Here is a 22,201-nt window from a genome sequence, read left to right as displayed (position 1 = left end):
AGTCTTCATATGTAGTGAAGTTTAGCAGGCTTAGGGATAATACTAACCTACATAGCAAATATGCAGACATTGTTCATCCGATTTTTTGGTTTTTTTTTTAAGAGTGAATTGCTTCAAGTATAAATAGGAGGAAAATCCGTTTCCTTTTTTTTCAGTACCACTTCAAAGTTATGATCTAATTGGTGTAAATCCTTAATCCTTAATCAAAGCATTTGAAAATGAGTGTCTGTTTCACCTTAATGTAGATAGCTAGATGGGAAAAGATAAATGCCAGCATTGACAATAAAACAAGCATAGAGTGATTTGCATAGATGCCCCTGCCTATAATACAATATAAATAATGATAGTTGTCTAAAACGCATTTATCTTGCTTGATTTCAGAGTGTCATGAACATGATGCATGTTATAAGTATTCCATACTCCTTAATGAAAGTGAATCCACTGTCATGGATACAAAAAGTCTGTCAATACAAAGGTAAGGAGCAAGTATATACAAAAGTGTGTTTGATAGTCAAAATCAAAAGTGTGAATTGATAATACAGCTGTGTAGCTTTTATATGGTGTATTAGTAATCTTTCCATTCTTATTGCAGCAAAAGTTGCCTGTGTAAAATCCAGAGACATGCACTGGGCATTGGTGGCACATCGAGATCAGAGAGACATCAACCTTTCCTCACTGCGTATGCTAATAGTGGCTGATGGTGCAAATCCATGTAAGCTATGCTTCTGCTGTCCAGTAGAGAATAGGGAGTGTTTTTATGTCCTGCATTTAAAGTTTCAATCTTCAATCATTTTAGCTAAAATATTTACAAAGTATAAGGTTTGTCTACTGCAAACTATACAATATTTATGGAAACACTAATTAATTTTTGATTTTTAAAAAATATATTCTTTCTTTAACTAATCCTGAAGCAAACTTGGTATTCCACATAATGTAAGTTGCAGTAAATCCAGTTCTGTTTAACATGAAAGACTGAAGTAAATAACCTTAAGCTATAGAAAGGATCAGAATATTTCTTCTGAATGATGGTGCTCAGATGCAGAAGTAACTGAGAATGTTAGGGGACTACTTACATTACTCTAGAGAACCACATCTGGATCACCTCATAACAATTATATAGCATGAACTGTTTAATATTATTTAAGATACCATTGTATAGATGTTCCGCTTGTTTGTAGTATGGTTTGAGTTTCTGAATTAAATCTTTAATTTGCCTCATCCTAAAAAAGAAAACTGTAATAGAATTCATATTGTAAATCTATCAGTAATGGCTTTTCTACGTAAGCATGGTGAAAGGACTTTATGCTCAAAAATTACTCTTTATTCTCTCTATGCATACACAACTGTATATACATATATACAGTTGTAGCAGCTGTGACTTCTTTCCCAGTGGACATGGGTCCTTTTTAAATTTTTTCTCCTGAAAAGCCTATTTATTTAATAGTAAGTCTGCAGTTTGAATAGCATCACTTCAGAAATCAGATTATTTTTCTCCTCTGATTTTTTTTCTTTTTTTACCCCAGGGTCTATTTCTTCCTGTGATGCATTTCTCAATGTCTTCCAAAGTAAAGGTCTAAGACAGGAGGTCATTTGTCCCTGTGCTAGTTCGCCAGAAGCTCTCACTGTGGCTATTCGAAGGTACTGTGTTACACCAGTGGAAATAGAACCACTGTAGAATATATTTGAAAAGAAATGAAAGAATGATTCAAGTATGAATCTGCATACTTAACTTCTGAGTGACATTTTTATTTTCAATTATGTTTATGTCCAAAGAAGACATACAAGATGAATTTGTGGAGTAATAATTTAAATTTGGAGTGCTTTATATTTCCCATTTCTGTAATTTTATCTAATTTTAAATTAAATAGACTGAAATGCAAAAGCTAATTCTGTAAAAAGAAGTGGAAAAATGCCACCATAAGCATAAAATTAATTAAAATGTGGGGATTTAAGTGGAATTGCTATCAAGGAAAATCATGCTTTAAAGAATTATGACATTCTGCAGGTTGGTTTTGGCTGAGTGGTGCTTTTTAACCATTCATAGACTCTCAGTAAACATCTGGAAATGCCCTTTGAGTCTGGGGGATTTGTGCCTAGAAATAAAATGGATAAATTCTAATAAAACTATTAAGCCTTATGTACATGAATGTCATTATGCAGCAGTCACTTGTCGTGAGTCTTGTAGCACCCAGTAAATGGCATAACTGTTGTCTGTTTTGGCAGTTTTCCAAAAGTTGTACATTGAACAGTAGGCACTTTGTTTTTAAGTTCAGATTTCTGCAGCCATTTATAATTGTTTCACATGTAAAAACATGCAGTATAAAACTGTAAAGCACTGTAATAGCATTAAGTAAAATACTTCCTGCCACAAAGTTTAAAATACACTATCCAAGTGAAATTTAACTAGATTTTCAAGTAGCTTTCCAACAAAACATCACAGGAAGAAAAACATGAGGCCAAGAGTGTGGTTGACTTTCAGCCACCTCATTATTAACTTAAAACATCTGAAAGCTATTCATCAGGGCCTTATCCTGTCCAGGTTAGTTGTCTTTCTGTGAACTACAGGATCTCAGAGAGCCCTTCATTCAGCTCCACCAGTTCTCAGCTTTATACCAAGAAGTATGGTTTTTTTTCCCTTGCAATGGGTTTCCCTGCCATAGGCTGTGCAAACCTTCACTCCCTTGGAGTGAGCTCTTGCTTGTAAGTGCAGAGAGGAAGTCGAAGGGCAGCAGAAGTCGCTTGTGCTGAGCACTGATTAACAGGAGAAGGTTTTCATTTCCTGTGCTAGCCCTCGAAACCTGCCCCAGATTGCAGGTTATGAAGTGGGACGACTCACTGCATCTCAACGTACGATGGCTGGCGTGCCCTTTCTAGACTTAAACTCTGTGCTTATAGCCACCTGAAGCACTACAGATTAATTTTCAAATTAACTAGCATAGAGAGCTTACATAAAAAAATTTATTAGCACATGAAATAGTGGATAATTCAAAAAAAAAAAATTTTATCTTCAATGCCTCGCTGTATAATTACATAGCAATTCTTACTACAGTGAATGTTATTGAACACGTATCTCCTTTTTTTGAAGTCTGTTTAATGGGAGGATAATACCAGCTGAACTTAGGAGCTTTAGTATTTTTCATTTTATTCAAGCCATCTCCACTGACAGTAAAGTCATTATCATACAAGTTCCAAAGAGTTACAGCTGAAGTATGCATTAAAATGACTCCCTGCAGAGCACAGATCCAGAGAGCTCCCTGTTAATGCTCCGACTCTCAAAATCTATGGTGTATTTTTACTGATCTTCCTGCAAGGAAGAGTAACGAAAGCAGTTCTTAGTTGAAATACCCTTATAGTTTAGAAAAAATCAGTCAGTCAGTAATAGACTAATAGGTACTTTAGCCTTAAAGCTGAATCAGGAATGTGTCATGCAAAAAATTCTTTATGATATTCTCCTTTGGTCAATTGCATATTAGTCTGAACCCACTTGCTTAAGGGGGTGCAGAAGTTTAAGTACAGGTCTGTCCCCATTTAAATGACTGGTAAAAATAGTGGTAAAATAGATTGCATCTCTAAATGGTAGTTTTCAGAATACTCTACAGCCACTCAGTGTGAACAAAGCAGCTTTAAAGTATATGCACATTGTCCCTCTTTCATGGTTGAGGAAGCTACAGGGGTTGGTTTGTCTGGTGGTTTAAGCTAAATTTACTTAGCATATAAAGTAGGTGGTATTATACCTTGTTTAGTTGTTCCTACCTTAATCAAAGGATTTATTTTTGTCTAGCAAGCAGTCTTACAGAATTACAAATTCAATATTAGAAATATTGAATGTGTAAAGAAAATTAAAAATGTTAACTTTAAAATTAATAATAAATATGTTCAAGACAGCCAACATGGCTTCACCAAGGCAAGTCCTGCCTGACCAACCTAGTGGCCTTCTATGATGGAGTGACTACATCAGTGGACATGGGAAGAGCTATGGATGTTGTCTATCTGGACTTTTGTAAGGCCTTTGTTATGGTCCCTTACAACATCCTTCTCCCTAAATTGGAGAGATATGGATTTGATGGATGGACTGTTTGGTGGATGAGGAATTGGTTGGATAGTTGCATCGAGAGGGTAGTGGTCAACGGCTCGATGACCAGATGGGAGACAAGTGGTGTTCCTCGGGGGTCAGTACTGGGACCAGTACTGTTTAATATCTTCATCAATGACTTGGACAGTGGGACTGAGTGCACCCTCAGCAAGTTTGCAGATGACACCAAGCTGCGTGGTGCAGTTGACATGCCGGAGGGATAGGATGCCATCCAGAGGGACCTTGACAGGCTTGAGAAGCAGGCCCGTGTGAACCTTATGAGGTTCAACAAGGCCAAGTGCAAAGTCCTGCCCTTGGGTCAGGACAACTTCCGGTATCAATACAGACTGGGGGATGAAGCGATTGAGAGAGCCGCCCTGCGGAAAAGGACTTGAGGTACTGGTGAATGAAAACCTGGACATGACCCAGCAATGTGCACTTGCAGCCCAGAAGGCAAACTGTATCCTGGGCTGCATCAAAAGAAGTGTGGCCAGCAGATCAGGGAAGGTGAATCTGCCCCTCCGCTCTGATGACACCCCACCTGCAGTACTGTGTCCAGCTCTGGAGTTCTTGGCACAGGAAAGACATGGACTGTTAGAGCGTGTCCAGAGGAGGGCTACAAAAATGATCAGAGGGATGGAACACCTTTCCTATGAAGAAAGGCTGAGCGTTGGGGTTGTTCAGCCTGGAGAAGAGAAGGCTCTGGGGAGACCTTATTGTGGCCTTTCAGTACTTAAAGGGGGCTTATAAGAGAGATGGGGACAGACTTTTTAGCCATGCTTGTTGTAACAGGACAAGGGGTAATGATTTTAAACTAAAAGATGGTAGATTGAGACTAGATGTAAGGAAGAAATTTTTTACAATGAGGGTGGTGGGGCAGGTTGCCCAGAGAGGTGGTAGATGCCCCATTCCTGGGAACATTCAAGGTCAGGTTGGACAGGGCTCTGAGCAACCTGATGTAGTTGAAGATGTCCCTGCTCATTACAGGGCAGGTAGGACTACATGACTTTTAAGGTACCTTCCAACCCAAAGCATTCTGTGGTTCTATGATTCTATGATTTATATCTCATCTTCTTTCCAAGTGAATTTTCTCTTTCTGAGTGGCAGAGATATTTGTTTTAGGGGTGTTCCAGTGTGGATATCACGGACAGGACAAAGTAAGATACCATATATATATATTACAGGGTTGTGCTGACAAGATACTTTCTGAAACAATGCATAGGTGCTGTCAAGTGCTTGGCTCCCCACCTCACTCCTCCATCCTGGTCCTCTGACGGCATTCCCTTTCAGAGTCAGATAACTCGTTGCCTGCAAGAGGAGACTCAAGCACAGTTAACTGGTGTTTCATTCAAGGATCCACCTCAGACTACCAGGATACTCGAAGTGCTCTGAAATAGCAACTCTGAAATGCCTGTCCTGTGGACCCCACGTCCTCAGCACCAACTCTTTCCTTCCGCACACCTGCTTCCATTGCACGGCGCTTCTTTATAACCCAGGCAAAACTGTTATCTCAACCCAGGCCACAGCAAGTGTAGCTCTATTGACAAGTCCCCCAACATGATCTTAGCAAGCCTCGTGCCTCCAGCTTCCGGGCCTAGCACCCCCGTCCGTTAGACAGCCAGTGCCTTTCAAAGCTGCTCCCACTCTTCTTTTTAGCAGTCTTTGAATGTGATAAGTAAAGTCTAGATGGCCTCTACTTGTAGAAGGTTGTGAGAAGCTGTGTCTGCCTGCAGAAGACCTTTCTTCTCATGAGCGGTAAAATATGTGTTTTGGGGAGCAAGGATGAGAGGAAGTTGATCAATAATGTCACTGAAAGTTCCTTTTACATGATGGGAATGTTATTTATCACAGCTGCTTGTTTACTAGCACTATTTGTTATGCTCTAATGGCTTTTCAAGTGTGCCCACATCCTTCTTTGTTGACAATGTCACTTGAGAAATATGCCTCGTAAAACCTATTAATTGAAATTTATAGTGGTGATCACTGCAAGGCTTACATGAACTTGATTGGCTAAGGCCCATCTAGTATTTCAAGCGCAGTAGAGGAGAAATGTCATATAAAAGGACATAAGCTGTTAAAAAATAATTGTGTTATGATGGACTATTTAGGAAAAATGCAGAATCTTGAACTGAATATTGGCTGGTTTATCCATCTTGAAAATAGCTGAAGTCTGGCTGCTCTGCATGGATGCATTATCCACAATTAAATCAGCATCACATTAGCTTCCAGTTTTGCATTTTAAAATGCAGGACAGTATAAGAATCTTTTCAGACTTGAAAAGCCTTTACACATTCCCTTGACTTAATAACTTGCATACATCAACATTCATCTGCTCAAGCCACACTCTACATACATATAATCGTCTCCACTGATACAGCAGGTGGTTTTATATTAAAACAAGTTGACAGACAGCCTGTGCTGATGCTGTGGAATTGTACAGCGTGTTGGCAGTGAATCTGAGCAAACTGAGGTGTTACAAAGAGGCTGCATCCACAACATTTTGACCATGACTGATGAAGGTGTAATTTGTTTTAACTTTCACGGGGTAAATTAGAATAGGAAGAATTCAATTACATGTACTAAAATAAAGATGGTAAAGTCCTTGCAGCTTCCACAGATACTTGACAGTGAATCTATTACAACCTAATTTCTTCTGTTTAGTAATTTTAAATGCTTAAGTATTGGGAGTGGGAAGTCATATCTGTGATTTAAACACAGCATGCTTGTATTCTAATCTTGGCTTTGATGCCAGTGTGCTAGAGTTAGGCTTTTAGTCTGACAGGTGAGTTTGGTTTCCTAGGTTGCCCCAAAGTACATAACATATAGAGAGTTTATCAAGTTATTTACTGATCATCTGCATTGCATTTCAGTATTTTTACAACAAGGCAAAAGGCCTTTACTTGTGTAATCAAACAATCTTTATAAATCTACGTGAAAATTAAATACAAGCTGGTTTGGGTAAATATTAGGTGTTACTTTCATCTCTGCAGCCCCATATATGTAGGTGGCTACTGAATGGGAGAGGTGACAGACATAATTACTCAGTAATGACTGAAAAACAGGATTCTGTCAGGTCTAGTAGGGGAAAAAAGAAGGTGAAATTTTAAACTCAAATAGAGGAGTATTTGCAGTAGTAGTCCATCAGGAATAAGTAAATGTTTACGTCATCCTGATGGTGCACTGACTTATAACCCATGGTTGCAGGCCAACAGATGACAGCAATCAGCCACCAGGCAGAGGAGTTCTGTCCATGCATGGTCTCACCTACGGAGTGATTCGAGTGGACTCTGAAGAAAAGCTTTCCGTTCTGACCGTCCAGGATGTTGGCTTAGTGATGCCAGGAGGTAAGTAACTTTGTTTGAAACTTACTATGATTCATCAATTTAAGTAATTAGTAATTAGAAAGTCATAGGTGGGCATACTTTGCTGTTAGACAACAAGCTTTGGAATTAGAACATGTGTACTTGAAAACATTTTAGTCCATTACCTTGTAAAACTTCACGGTTTGGAAATCTCAATTTTTCTTTTCTCTGTTTACCTCAGTGGCTGTCTTGACTCGCATTAGTGGTGTACTTTAAACAGCTTGTCACCACATCAGAACATCCATTCCTTAACTGTGAGATACCAGTACAGAAAATAAGAAGGTTGGATTTCGATGTCTGGAAGCTATAAATATTCATAAGCCTGACTCAGATGAGAGTTGATAGTGAAATTTTTCATAACCTATGCTAAGGATCAACAAAATTGCTATCTGAGGGCTTGCAGAAAGTTTTTCCAAAGATGTTGTGGTATCACCCAGTTATTAGAAAGAGAGGGTATGTCTCAACAGTTCATGTTGATAAATTCAAACTGAAACCAGTGCTTCTAAAGATGAAGATAAGATTTTTCGTAAGAGAGCTAGATTTTAAATTAGATGTTATAGAGACTAGAAAAGGATAATACTGTAGTTTTTCATAAGAGAATGTCTTTTATGCACCAAAGGAATAAAACATAATGATGCATTTTAAAAATTTTTTTGAACAGCTTAAAATAAAGGAAGATAAGATTGGTTGTTGTCTAATAGTTATCATATAAGATATTATAGATGTGCCATCTTGCACTTCATACTACATTCTGATCGTTTTAATAAAAGTACACTCCTGTTTATCCTCAGAGTGAGAGAAAGGTCATTCAAGATTCTTTACACTTGCACTTAAAAGACATGCTGATTCATTTCTGGTGTCCCTTGTTCATCATATTCTCTTTCCAACTGCAAAATCTACACATGCTGGACTCCAACTCTAGGGATTATAGCTAAAGCAGCATACCTGATTCTTATTCACATGGCTGACACATAAAATAGTGCTTCTCCTCAGACCAGTGCTTTCTAATCCCTCCCGTTTAGCTCCTGCTGTCTCTGCAGTCCTGTAAGACCGGTGAGAGGGAGTCCGCTCTGATAAATTCTTAGTAAAACAACTGTACTAGTCTGCTAGAATATCTTGATCTTTCATAAGGTGTTACTTGCTACTTTGTGAGAGGTGGATTTCCTGGTTGCCTGCCTCCCTGGCAGTGTAATTATTATCAAGAACTCCATTAGGGTATTTCATTTTGCACTGACTGTAGCAAATTTGGTCTTCAGTATGCAAAACTGGGAACACAATCACATTTCACAGCAATATTACGGATCAGCTGAAATTTTAGAGAGCAAGGCAAATTAGATTTTGTTACCAGTGTAAAGACTGAGTCTACATAAAGATCTTTGCATTCTTTGTATAAATATTATTTATATTACAAATAATATTTGATAAAGTTGAACACCTTAATGTTTGAGAAACCGATTGTTAGACTTTAGTCTACATATAATTTATTTGTTTATGCCAACTCCACCACAATGTCTTTCCCACAGCATTTATGTTATTCTGTAGTTCATTTTATAGGATTTTTTAAAGTCCTTTGCTCTCCCTCTAGCTATAATGTGTTCAGTGAAGCCAGATGGAATTCCTCAGCTCTGTAAAACAGATGAAATAGGAGAACTTTGTGTATGTGCTATTGCAACGGGTACATCCTATTATGGACTCTCGGGCATGACCAAAAATACTTTTGAGGTAAGCTGACCAAGAAATGCTATATAAAATCCTTCTTTTTTAAGCTTTTCTATTTCAAGATAATATTTAACATAAAATATTGATAATAATAATATCAGAATAGCAGTAATAATCAATGCTTGTGGCTTGGGACCTGTACTCTGGCCAGATAATCTGCACTGAAGCCCATTTCATTAAGTGCAATAGTAGATCTTCATGTGGGTTTAGTTTTGGCTCTGAAGAGCTTTTACTTTAATTTTGAAAGAAGATACCAGGGGCTGAAACAATCAGAAGGAAAGCAGGAAGAAAGACAAAGTTCAAAAGGTAATACTGTGCAAGTCTGTGAGCTAGCTACATGCAGAAGTTGATTGTTGCAAATAGTAAGAAAGCTGATGGTTATCTTTAAAAAGCTGTTTACAACATTTCCACAATGCAGCCAGCATTAAAGGCTTGCATTTATGCAGCATCATGACAAATGTAATCATCAAGAGGTACCTGAATAGCAAAGATACCTTTTCCTAATTAATCTCTACCTGCTTTTGTTTGAATTGCCTTAGGTGAAAGTCTTTTTACTTTGTGAAATCTCTTTATCAGTAGGTTTCTGCTCCAGTGCAGACAGCTGTATCAGTAGCTCTGTTGTACCTGCTCACTTGTTAGCATTAACTTCTGCTGAAGCCAGTATGAAAGGCTGAACAAATCAGAGAAATACTGAAAAAATTTGAGCTGAGATTTTTATTAAATTCTGATCCTTTTTTAATGTTTGAGAAAAAATTTAAGAAAAATACAGTTACATTTCCCGTAACAAATTCACTGATATTACCATTTTCAATAGACCAAACATGACTAATATCTCCTGAAAAATGAATGCTGAATGCTGTAAAGGCTGTACATTAAATAATTAATGGAGACTAGTGGATACGGTTCTCCATCCTGCTATTGAAGCTATGAATCATACTATGCTATTGTGATCTGAAATTTGTTGATAGCTGATTACTGTGCTACAAGTACAATTGGCAGTACCCAGTGTGAATGATAAGCCCAGATTTGACTTATTTCAGGGTAGAAAGGTACTTACTGTAATTGTAAAATCATTCATATTTTATAACTGAGTCTGCAGTTTAGCAGCATATTTAGGCTGATTTAGACTTATTCCTAATGGTAAGCAAATAAATTGCCATTGAGTGAGCAGGACCACTCATTTTTAAAGTTAAGCATGTTCTTAGGAGCCCTCTCCAAGTGGGCCTCTTTTCTGGTTTACTGTGTAATTTGTGTTGAACGTATTAGAGAGTCGAAGAGTTCTGTGTTCCTGAAATGAATTATGGCTGAGGATGTATAAGCATCAAATCCGTTCAATAAGAGTCACCCATGGGTATCTGGCAGCAGAATCTGACCTTTCTTTTTAGATGAGCCTTGAAGGACACTGTATAGCCATGGTCTTCCACTTGCCATTGGCTTAAATAATTTGCCTTTAGACTATTTCTTTTTAAGCAACAACAGGAAAGTGTGGTTGTGTCAGAATGCAGCTCAAAGTAGCTCATGTGCCAGAAGGATAACACTGTGCTAGTTAGGATAGAAAAAGTGGTAGAAATCTATCCTGTGGAAGTCACGTATGCATCTAGTGTTGAGACATTTAGAGAGGCTCTGTGTGGGGCTGTATTTTCACTTCTACACATGCTACAGAGGCATTATCACTGATATTGTGAGGACTTAATTGACCTTAGATAAAAATGTGGTCAGCTGCAAGAGTCATTAGTGTACAGTACCTTAAAATAGCTTCACTTCTAGCCTGCTTATTTCTCTGTACTGTGCTGGAAATAAGCATGAGGTACTGAAAAGAACCTCTACTGTAATGTTTATGATTTAATCTCTCAGTAACCTATACATAGCACCTCAGGCTAGCTGCCCTCTGCACAGCTTTTTTTCTTTATTCAATACTGTTTATGTTGATTTTTATATTTTTTAACGTCATAAATAATTCGCAGAGGCGTGGTTAGGGAAAATGTGTATGGTAAACAGAGTGGGACTGAACTTGCTGGAACTCAGGTACTGAAAATTACACACACTAATTTAGGAGTTTCCTGACACTCCCTTTATGGTCAGTGAAGAGTAAAGAGCATCACCAGCGATCTAGTTGCTTCATTCCAGAAGAGCCATCTCAGAGAGCATGCCTGAAATATTTTGCAGCTTGATCTCTGTGTATAGAATTGAAGACCTGTGTTTCTCTGTCTTGCAGGTGTTTCCTATGACCAGTTCTGGTGGCCCTATCACTGAATATCCTTTTATAAGGACTGGACTACTAGGTTTTATAGGACCAGGTGGACTTGTCTTTGTTATTGGCAAAATGGATGGTTTGATGGTTGTCAGTGGAAGGAGACATAATGCTGATGACATTGTAGCAACAGCACTGGCCGTGGAACCAATGAAATTTGTCTACAGGGGAAGGTTTGGTCCTTTCTTTTCTTATATTATGTAGAAATCTTTATTTTGCATAGGCCAGGAGTAAGTGATCCAGAATGCTTTCAGAAGGCAGTGCCTAATCTGCACTATGGTTTTCCTCCATTGCTGTTCATATTGCTAGAACTGGAAGACAGCAGAGGGAAGCCTAAAACAGTCTTGAGGCAGACTTTAGATACCAAGGTCCAAAACTGATTATTAAAATTTCCAGTTTGAACATCTGGTTAATTCTGAAGGTGTTAATTCCTGATCTGACAGGATCCCTTCTGTCTGAGTTGAACATTTCCAATATGCCTAACACTGAGGTTCTTGAACATGACAGCGGTTCCTTCTGTGACCTTCCTAATGTGCTGAAACTGAGCAGGAGACATGTAAAACTTCTGAAGAGCCTAATGCTCTCAGACATGTGCTCACACTTGATCCCATGGCAGATGTCTCACAAAATGATGTTGCAATTACTTTCTTCTAAGATGGGGCCAAAGAAGGTGCTTATGCTGGCTGTTATGTAACAACTTAACGTCAAGCTTGGTGTGACCCAAATTTAGTGCTTTTCTTATGCCAAGAAGGTTCACTTCTCCAACCCTGCGAGAATGTAGACATTATGCCTACATTTACATGATTATAGAACAAAGCCCCGTATTTCTCCTCCAGAAGTTATCCAAAACTGTTCTTGTTGCTTTTTCCCCATAAATAAAATGCTAATTGATGCACCGGTTGTCTGAGTAATAAATAACAAAATCATAGTTATGGAGAATTAACTCAGAAGACAGGTTTTTCGATCTGTCCTGACACTAAATACTCTTCTCTGCTTCTCTTCTATAGAATAGCAGTGTTTTCAGTGAGCGTGCTGCATGATGAAAGGATAGTTATTGTTGCAGAGCAAAGGCCAGATTCCACAGAGGAAGACAGTTTTCAATGGATGAGTAGAGTTCTCCAGGTAATGCTCTTCATGTATGTTTGGAAGCTATTTTTTCCTGCTTTATATTCTTTTTATTGATCTTTTGGGCCCCCAAAGTAACTGACATTTGTCTTTGAGTAATTTTAAGTCCACCTTCAGTTGCACTTGCACCTAATGAGCACAAAATTGGATTCTTTTGAGTGACAAAAGTAGATCTACGTATCCAAGCTAGATTGCCAGATATTTTTTTTTAATCAGTGGGAGAGAATTATATGTTTCTAGTGCACCATATTGATAGCTAAAATAAACTGAAAGAAACACAGCCTAAAAATGCCAATTTCTCTCCACTGAAGTGAAGGGTAGTGATAGATTAGCTCAGATCTAGGTATGTACAGTGCATAGAGGACACCTGTCTGCATCTATCTACATAGAGGATACCTATTGCAAGGAATCCCATTCCAGCTGTCTGGTGGATCATGCAAGGCACATACCACTCTGATGAAACCCACCTTGGTGGTGGTGTTTGACAGTTTGTCTGTCACTGAATACAAAAAAATTCTGATTTTCTCCTTCACATATAGCAGTTCAAGTTAAGGCAATATCATTACCATACTTAAAGTTTTTTCAACCCTAATGTCCATACACAAAAAGTTAGATACTTTAGATAACAGTCATCCTCCATCTCCATGGTGAGCCAATGCTCACTCAAAAGCAATAGGTTTATGGATGATGTAGTCAAATGGAGATGTAGTCAAACTGAGTTTATCTGTTGCTACCTTGTGTCATGGTTTAACCCCAGCAGGCAGCTCAGCCTCACACAGCTGCTCGCTCACTCCCCTGCCAAGGGGGATGGAGGAGAGAATCAGAAGAGTAAAAGTGAGAAAACTCCTGTGTTGCGATAAAGACAGTTTATTAAGTAAAGCAAAAGCTGTGCACACAAGCAAAGCAAAAAGAATTCATTCACTACTTCCATCAGCAGGCAGGTGTTCAGCATCTCCATGAAAGCAGGGCTCCATCACACGTAACGGTGACTTGAGAAGACAAACACCATCATTCCGAATGTCCCCCTCTTCCGTCTTCTTCCCCCAGCTGTATATGCTGAGCATGACACCATACGGTATGGGATATCCCTTTGGTCAGCTGGGGTCAGCTGTCCCAGTTCTGACCCCTCCCAACTTTTGTACCCCCAGCCTACTCGCTGGTGGGGTGGAGTGAGAAGCAAAAAAGGCCTTGACTCTGTGTAAGCACTGCTCAGCAATAAGGAAAACATACCTGAGTTAATAAAACTGTTTTCAGCAAAAATCCAAAACATAGTCCTATACTACCTACTATGAAGAAAATTAACTCTATCCCAGCCAAAACCAACCCACCTTGTGAAATGGTGTCAGCTCTGTCTACAGCTGGTCACCTGTTACTTCCACTTCCATTTCCTAACTTCCTTTCTGTCCTTCCTCAAGGACTATTCTTGGGTAAATATATTGCAAACATCTTTTTTGCTTCACCCAAGAACCAAAGTAAAAGATCCCACATAATTCAGAGAAGAGATGTTTATTCATTATTGCTTTGTACTGAATAAGAAAGGGAATCTGTCTACCATATCCTTGAAGAAACTGAACACATAAGCTTTCATCCATCTCAAGGCAGGTTTATCTTCTCTCTTGATTTAAAAGACAGCAACATTTCATACAGCTAGAGACATCTCTTACTCACAGTAGATCTAAATTATTACCAAGAAAAGCTAGAACCTCTGGCTTGTCCATCACACAGAAGGCCTTTGAAGCACCTAGTAGCACCTAGGGCAACCACTGTAGAAGGAAAGGCTTTTGAATTGCCCATGCTTCGATAATTTTTATCAGGTAGCAAGCTCCTAAAGAAAAGGTTGAAACTCTGGACTTACACTTCTCCTGTTTTGTCAGGTGAGCATTTTTGTGACTTTTACAGAAATCATGTCTTACACCATCACAGCCAGTAGAATTCAGTACTGAACACTGTGGGAGTGCTGTGTCAAGTTACTCCTGCCAAAAGTCAATCCTGTTATTCTGAGTATGATCAAATCACAGCAGTGTCTGAGAATTTTAGGCCATATATCAAAGCACGCATACATGTGGCTGCTTTCATTACCTGTGTGTGGAGTCTGCAACTCTGTTGTGCATTACTATGTGAACAAGAAGTTTCTGGTTCCACTTCAGCTGATAGCGGAGATGGAGGGCAGAAGCCAGGAACATGTAGGATGCTTTGTGCCTCCTTCCCAATCAGAGTTTTAATGACAGATGTCAGGAAATGGTAACCAGTTTTATCTGAATCATCTGCTAGTGATGAACAACATAATGGTATCACACTTGTGTCATGGCTCTCATTGACATCCATGATAACAAACTCTACCAAATTGCTACTCATTTCTGATGATATTTGTGAGACTCGTCTGACATCCTGAGTGTGCTGCCCTGTGCCAGCCCTGCCCTACACTGCCTGCTTCTGCTGTGCCTTGCAGTGTCTCTGCATCTCTTCCCTAGAGTTGAGCTGCTTTGGTTTGCAGAGCTTCTTTTCAGTGGGTTGCACATATTCTGACTCTCCACAACCCTTCCTGCTCCTCAACAGAAGGCTGAAGGATGGTAGAGCTGCTGGACATATGGGACTGTGCTGGACTGCATCTGTGGGTTTTAGCAGAGGCATGGTTGGGAGGGAGTGGTCAGTCACTGTCTAGAGTTTCTTGAGAGTAGTGGAGGAGGAGGGTATTTTAGTGACACTGTGAGTGAAGATCCCAGATCTCTCAGCAGTTCAGTCACATGGATCCTAGATACTCATTCATCTCCCAGGCTGCTGCAAACTGATCTGACCCTTCAGTCAGGGTTGTGGTTCCTGTACCAGGCAGACTGGATTTTAGTCTGCCCAGAGAATTTTGTCAGAATGGGATGTTTTCTTAGCTTGAACAATATAGCAATCTGGACTCTGCAAATACTGGTATCTCTAATCCATTTTCTCAATGAAACAGAGGAATAAAGATTTCAGATATTCTGTTTACTTCTGGCTAGACAGTGTAATTTCAAAAACCAAGCTACCTCATCAGGAGGCATAAATGCCAGCAGTGTTAAAATTGACTGGTACTCTTTCAAAATTTGAAGGCTCAGTTCGTCAGTGCTCATCCTTGTGAAACAAAGTCATTCCGTCCTTCAGAAATGTGGCAAACTCAAAAGTGTGAAAAGTGACAATTTTGAATGACCCATGGCATTTTATCAGGCATTATGCTGCAGAGGTAGCTATCAAGGGAGACAGTCTGGAAGTCACTGGGGAATCGTTATATAACACCCCTCATGCCACCCCAGCTGGATATTGCTTTCCATTCACCAGCTCTAGGAGCAACACTGTTTTACATTTGAATAAGAGTGTTTACTTGCCCTGTAACAGTTTTCCTTCAATCTGATGTCAGGTGAGGATCCCATGATTTATCACTGCTTTCAGAAATACAAATAACATTATGATTAGGAGGTTATGATGGTTTCTGCCAGAAACATGAGGCATTGTGTTTTGGCTGTCATATATATCTCCCTATTGCTGATCTTTCAGGTAAGATGTCTGTAGCAGCGAGGTCTTCCAGTGGTACTGTGAGATCTACCAGTACTAAACTGCAATCTTTCTAAAATGAGTAATTGCTTTATTATTCTTTCTTATGAAATTCTGCAATCGTTATTATTCTTTCTTATGAAATTTTGCAATCAAATCAATAAAAAACAAAGCAAGCAGAAGCCAAAAGCAAAGCATTAGTTAGAGTGTCTGTAGAAGTAATCAGTAATTTATTGGTCTACGCTTAAGTACATAAATGATTATTTGATTCTCAGGATATAGATTGTATCTTCAAAGCAACAGATGTATGCATTCACTTTTCTCACAGATAAAAATTAAAATGCAAGTTAAGTAAATTGTATTTTTGAACATTTAACTACACATTAGAGATGCTGTCTGTAATTTGTTTCTCAGTCTGTGTGGATGTCTGAAGCTGTTTTTCTAACTCACTGCAATGTTTATTACCAATGTAAGGAAAATAACCTGTTAAAATGTGTATGGAATTAAAATCTAAGGGCATGGATATTCATGTTTACTTAAATAAATTACACAGATACTCTACGTTACAGATTTCTTGAAAGTGATGCAGTTTACTCATCAGACAATGAACACGGTTACTATAAGATTCAAAGATGTTTATTTTTCATGTTTTCATTCAACTGATTTTTTTTCAAGTAGATAGTTTTGCAATTTTCCCCTATATTCTTGTCATTTCCTATTCCTGCCTGACAATCTTTTACATCATAATCAGGGAGTGAAACAGTTGCTATCTTAGAAAAAAATTAAAAATTCATAAGCTGCATATATCAGTAGGTATATGGTGATATATGTGCAACCTTCGAAAATTTTTTTACTCTACAAGATGGACTGGATGTTAAGTTGATAGGAATCCTTTTAATTTTAATTCTGAGAAGTGTGCAGGTTAAAATCAGTTTCACATGGGTGGCCAGCCCATTTTAGCAACAGGATATGTCTACCTAAGAGTGATGCCTAGGTATCATTTATTAATAGATTCTGTGTATTTATCACCAGGTTTTTGTTTGCTTTTTTATCTTCTGGAATGACTATAATCATGTTGGTGTTACATTTCCATTCACCTGTTCCCACTGAAAAAAACCCTCCTTATCACTGACATTGCTGAAGTGTCTTTCCATTGCCGGTTATTTATTAGGGTTGTTTTATGCAGTAATTCAGAGCAACATGTGCTTATTAGAATGATGAAAAATTAGCCTTTGATTAAAATCGACTTCCTGCTTTTTTTAGGCTATAGACAGTATTCATCAAGTGGGAGTCTACTGCTTAGCACTCGTACCAGCAAACACACTTCCCAAGACACCACTGGGAGGAATACACCTTTCAGAAACCAAACAGCTCTTCTTGGAAGGATCGCTGCATCCTTGTAATGTGCTGATGTGTCCCCACACATGCGTAACAAACCTGCCTAAACCAAGGCAGAAACAACCAGGTAAGATAAGTGAAGGCAAAAGGACCACAACTTTATGCTGTGTGTTCATGGTACTGTCTGGAGCAAAGTCAAGTAACTGTTGATGCAAACAAGAATCAGCTAGATCAGCTGTTCCTGTTAAATATTCCATGTGTAAGAGCATCATTGGCTTTGGCAGAAGCTAGAAGTACGTTCACAAACAGTGCAAGGGAAAATGCTCCAGAAACCTAAGTTCAGTAAAGATGAGGACATTTTTATCACTCTACAAGGCACAGCTGAGACCACACCTGAATTTCTTTGTCAATTCCTGGTCAGTTATGTTTAAAGAGGATGAACTGAGACCAAAACAGAAAGATAAAGTTCTGGCTTATTTGAAGGCTGAGTTTGTAAAGTAGAAATAGAGAGGAAGAGGACTGTTGACACAAATAACAGTGCGCTGGAAGAAGAGCAAATGCTTAAAAACTGGTCATGAATAAATTAAAGCCAAGAATAAGGCTAAAGGTTTTTACCTGAATACAGAGGCTCTGGATTATTCGTTCTTACAGCAGGTATATTTGAGGGAACACCCTAACTAGTTTTAAGGTGGTTCTTCAGAAGTTCTGCCACACTTCATGAAGAATATTGAATGCAATGGTACAGCAAGGCACTGACTCAAGAGACTGAGAAAGCCCTTGTAGTCTGCTGTAGTTACGGGTTACTCATGCCCAATGACAAAGCAAGTTTTAGCAAATTTCTAACTTTGAATGCAACTGCAGATTTTAGTACTCAGATTAACTGCGAGGATTTCTGGATCTGTAGCCTCAGGCTTAGGACCTGAGTTCAGCTACATTAGTTGGCTACTGATTTAAGTGTTGGTTAGTTTCCACTTTGAAAACCAGCTTGGAATGGGAAGTGGTTTTACCCTCTGGATCTTGAATATGGGGACTATCCATCATGAATTCAGTGCAAGTTTGCCAAAACCATCATCTTATTTCTTTGTTTAAAACCTTCAGCCAAATGTTTCAGAAATCAAAACCGTAATCTCAGTGTGCGAATACTGGGAATGTCAGAGGTTAACAGTGACTTGTACTAAATTAACAAAAGCAATGAAGCCTTTAACTGCAGTGCTCACTTTGGTATTTCCTTGTTGCTGCTTTGCAAAGTAATCCCTGAATTAGGGTTAGTGCAGTGGAGATACTTAAAGATACATTATGTACACATTATATATCACTATGGTAAAAGCAATGGCAGGAATGCAGAAACCAAACTGGTAGCATCACATTCTCCCATTTTGCGTAGTTGTGACATACACAGAGAATATTGTTTTCATATTTTTAAAGCAGAGTAGTCTGTAGATGTTGTTTATTGCACATTATCGGGTTACGCATTTTGTATTTTGACACTTGTACCACATACCATCACTGAGACAAAGCTGGGACATCATAGACTAGAAGTAAAGCCTGTTATCAATTGCAGTTGATCAGTAATGCATGCTGGAGAAGCAGAAAACAAATGTTAACATGAGCATAAATGGTATCTGTGAGACAGGTATTTGTCCCTAATGGTAGCCACAAAACATCAGTGAAATCCACCTTATGGAGAAGTGTCAGCTGTGACATCTTCCTTTCTTCTAGAGTTAGGTTATTTTTCTTCAGTCTCTATCTTGTGCTAAAGGGCTTGCATATATTCTATCATAGGCACCATCTGCCTTCCTAATCCGTGTCACTTCATGTCTATAGCGTTACAGAATTGCTAATACAGATGAAACTTAGACCAGGGAACAGAAGAGAGAAATACAAACATTGTCCCTGAAGCCTGGATACGTCTCATCTGGTTTTAAGCACTTGAATGGACATGCCTAAATTAGGAGCTGGATTTTCCAAAGATTCCTCATATCAAGGCAGACAAGATGTGTCTCTGGCTGTAGAGACCCTGTGCTAAATGGGCTCCTCAGTTAGATAAGTTTAGAGAGGATGAATCCAGGCCTACATATCTTCCAGCTACTTCTGGCCCATCAACCAAAGTTTGTATCAACAGAAGTGTGCTCAAGGTTTGGTGTTGTGGATAGCAATGAGGAAAATAACATGTAATGCAAAAGAAATAAAAATCATTTTCATTCCACAAGCAAAGGATTTTTATTGCCCTTAGCACATTTCTGCTTTATTCTAGAAATTGGCCCTGCCTCTGTGATGGTGGGGAACTTGGTCTCTGGAAAAAGAATTGCACAGGCCAGTGGTAGAGATTTGGGGCAAATAGAAGATAATGACCAAGCCAGAAAGGTAAGCTAAACTTTTCTGATACAGCTTATATTTAGCTAGTTAGCTTCAGGACACTTAGCAGTACATAAATTGTATTATTATTATTGCAGAATTTGTTGATGGCTTTTTTAATTCACACTGAAGTATTTCAGAACACCCTTTACAGATAAATATAAATAAACATGAGGGGGGATTACTGCATTTCATTTGTATGGATTTTTTTTACAAGTTTACATGAGACGACAGAACAAACATGGTTGAAAGTGTTAATGGAGCTTCTACCAGAAATCACCCTCTATTATATCTTTTTTCCCTAGTCAAGTGAAGTCCAGGGAATTTTGTTTGCATATATGGTCCTGACTGTATTTGTTGTTATTTTAATCCTGTAATATTAACTTGAAATTCAGCTCTTTTGGGGGCTTATGTGGGTAATTAAATTAGTAAATTCTAGGCTGTATAAATATTTATATCTTTATAGTAGGAAAAAGAGAGGAAGCTAAAGAATTAAAACCGGGCTTAAATTCAGAGAGATCAGTAAGAACTGTTTTATTGCTTTGAAAGTATGTGTAGTAATATACCATAATTACAACAGTGGCTTCACTTCCAGAGGACACTGCTACCATGCAAAAGCACCTTGCTATAAATATGTGTGATGACAAGAGAATTAATTCATGTTTAGTGCTTCTGGGTATTCATGCAAAATGTAGCATATAAATAAGAAAGACATAGCTAAACTAGAAAAAATAGTTATTTGTTTTCTAAAGCCAAAAAGTTATTTAGTGTCATGACTGTCATTCTACTTTATTTTAGTTCCTCTTCCTCTCAGAAGTGTTGCAGTGGAGAGCTCAGACCACTCCTGACCATGTGCTTTACACTCTACTCAACTGCAGGGTAAGAAGCTCAGACTGTTACTCTGACAGACTGCAGTATGGAAAATGGCACATGGGTATTTCAGCTGCACCTGCTTGCGCTGTGGCTGAACGTGACCTTTCTGTTTCTTTTCCCATTAATACTCAGCTGTTATATTTAATGTTCACTGAAGCAGAAAGGAAAAGAGAATAATCATTGTCAGTTGTCAAAATATAGATTGCTTTTGTATCAGGCAATGCGCCTTACACATTTCTCATTTATTTTTCCACCACATATATGTATGTGGTGGGTGAGCTGGCACTGCAAATCTATTTCAATACTGATCATTCCTATACCAAAGAGTAGTATTTAATACTGCTCATCATCCTCATTTCCAATTTGAAAAGCATAGGCTTGGCAAAATCAAAGCATTTTCCCTAAATAAAACAATGGTTTTTGGTTTTGAGGCTGGACCATCTGGGGGAGGTGTGACAATGGGGAAAGCAGGTGAAGAGAAGAAGAGGTATGTCCAGAATCCAACCAGGTTTGCAGAGGATCACTAATAATTCTCTCTGCATAGGCTACATGAGGTGCCAGCCTGGCACAGCATTTCATTTCTTACCAAAAATGAATTAATACATGTCAGGTGGTACAGAACTTGGCTTTACTAAGGGTGAGTGATTACAGACTTCCTAGATGATTGTAGATGACAAACCAGTAATTCCCAAGACCACTGCAGAGAATGAAAGTTGATTTCAAACCATCCCACCACACTACATCTAGACACATCTGTCAAAACTGGGAAACATATGTAGTGTGTGAGGGTCTCCAGGAGAGGAGGGAGGGGCCTGGAGTAGTGCTATTCCCCTGAGCCACCTGGAGTAGCTGGTGTTGTCTCAGCCCATGCGATCCCTGCGCAACTTGGATGGGGTCTTAAACCTCCAGTAATTTGTGAACCCCTGTGAAATGACCACATACTGTATTTACAGGATATGCTTCCCCAGTCCATATTACAGTGCTGGTACCAAAGTTTGGTTTGAGGCTACTAGTGGGTCTTTAAATGTCCTTTTTTAAAATCAGATGAATAGCTAATATGATTTGGACATGTGCAACCTGACAGATAATAGTGAAGTAGTAATGTAGTTGTCTGTGGCAAAATAGAAAACTTGAGAGGCAATGCTGTTTATAGATTCAGTATTACACCATTAAAATATTGTTCTGTCCTGCAAGTTAGGAGCAAAGATGCTGTGAGAAAGAAACAGTGGCATGTACTATCCCATCTCCTCCACACAGGCTATTGCTTTTGAGCTTTAAATAAAGCCAGACTTCTCGTGCTGGCAGAAGGGTTCAAACAGTGGGAGGGAAGGACATGATGTGCAAAACAAGGATTAACAAAATAATTTATTGTTCCACAGAAGTGAAGAATAGTTGAATTTTGAAATTCAGTTTCTCCACTACTCTCAGTGTGGAGTATCTTATCACATGAAATTTGTTTGAGACATGTAATGCTCTATAGAGAGATTTAATGTTTTATGGAAAGGAGTGACAGGTTTGGTGAGGTTTAGCCTAGACAAGTTTTATTACCCATCTTGAACTTCAGTTCTGGCTTGTGACTTTTCCCTT

General features: G+C 38.7%; 1 protein-coding gene across 5 annotated transcripts in view; it reads left to right on the top strand.

Annotated features, from left to right (window-relative positions):
* DIP2C (disco interacting protein 2 homolog C) overlaps nt 1-22,201 on the top strand; it is a 331,218-nt gene that overhangs the window by 248,892 nt on the left and 60,125 nt on the right. For all 5 annotated transcript variants that reach the window (XM_074831885.1, XM_074831893.1, XM_074831874.1 and 2 more), the window contains 10 exons: nt 382-475; nt 593-712; nt 1,524-1,638; nt 7,277-7,416; nt 9,020-9,156; nt 11,369-11,577; nt 12,412-12,526; nt 17,312-17,513; nt 19,641-19,750; nt 20,540-20,620. In XM_074831885.1, coding sequence (XP_074687986.1) covers nt 382-475; nt 593-712; nt 1,524-1,638; nt 7,277-7,416; nt 9,020-9,156; nt 11,369-11,577; nt 12,412-12,526; nt 17,312-17,513; nt 19,641-19,750; nt 20,540-20,620 — 1,323 coding nt within the window. The remainder of the gene's footprint in view (nt 1-381; nt 476-592; nt 713-1,523; nt 1,639-7,276; nt 7,417-9,019; nt 9,157-11,368; nt 11,578-12,411; nt 12,527-17,311; nt 17,514-19,640; nt 19,751-20,539; nt 20,621-22,201) is intronic.

Source organism: Strix aluco, chromosome 1, assembly GCF_031877795.1.
Source record: "Strix aluco isolate bStrAlu1 chromosome 1, bStrAlu1.hap1, whole genome shotgun sequence".
NCBI classification, from domain to species: domain Eukaryota; kingdom Metazoa; phylum Chordata; class Aves; order Strigiformes; family Strigidae; genus Strix; species Strix aluco.
Note: the sequence above shows the minus strand (reverse complement) of the source record. Positions and strands in the feature narration are given on the sequence as shown.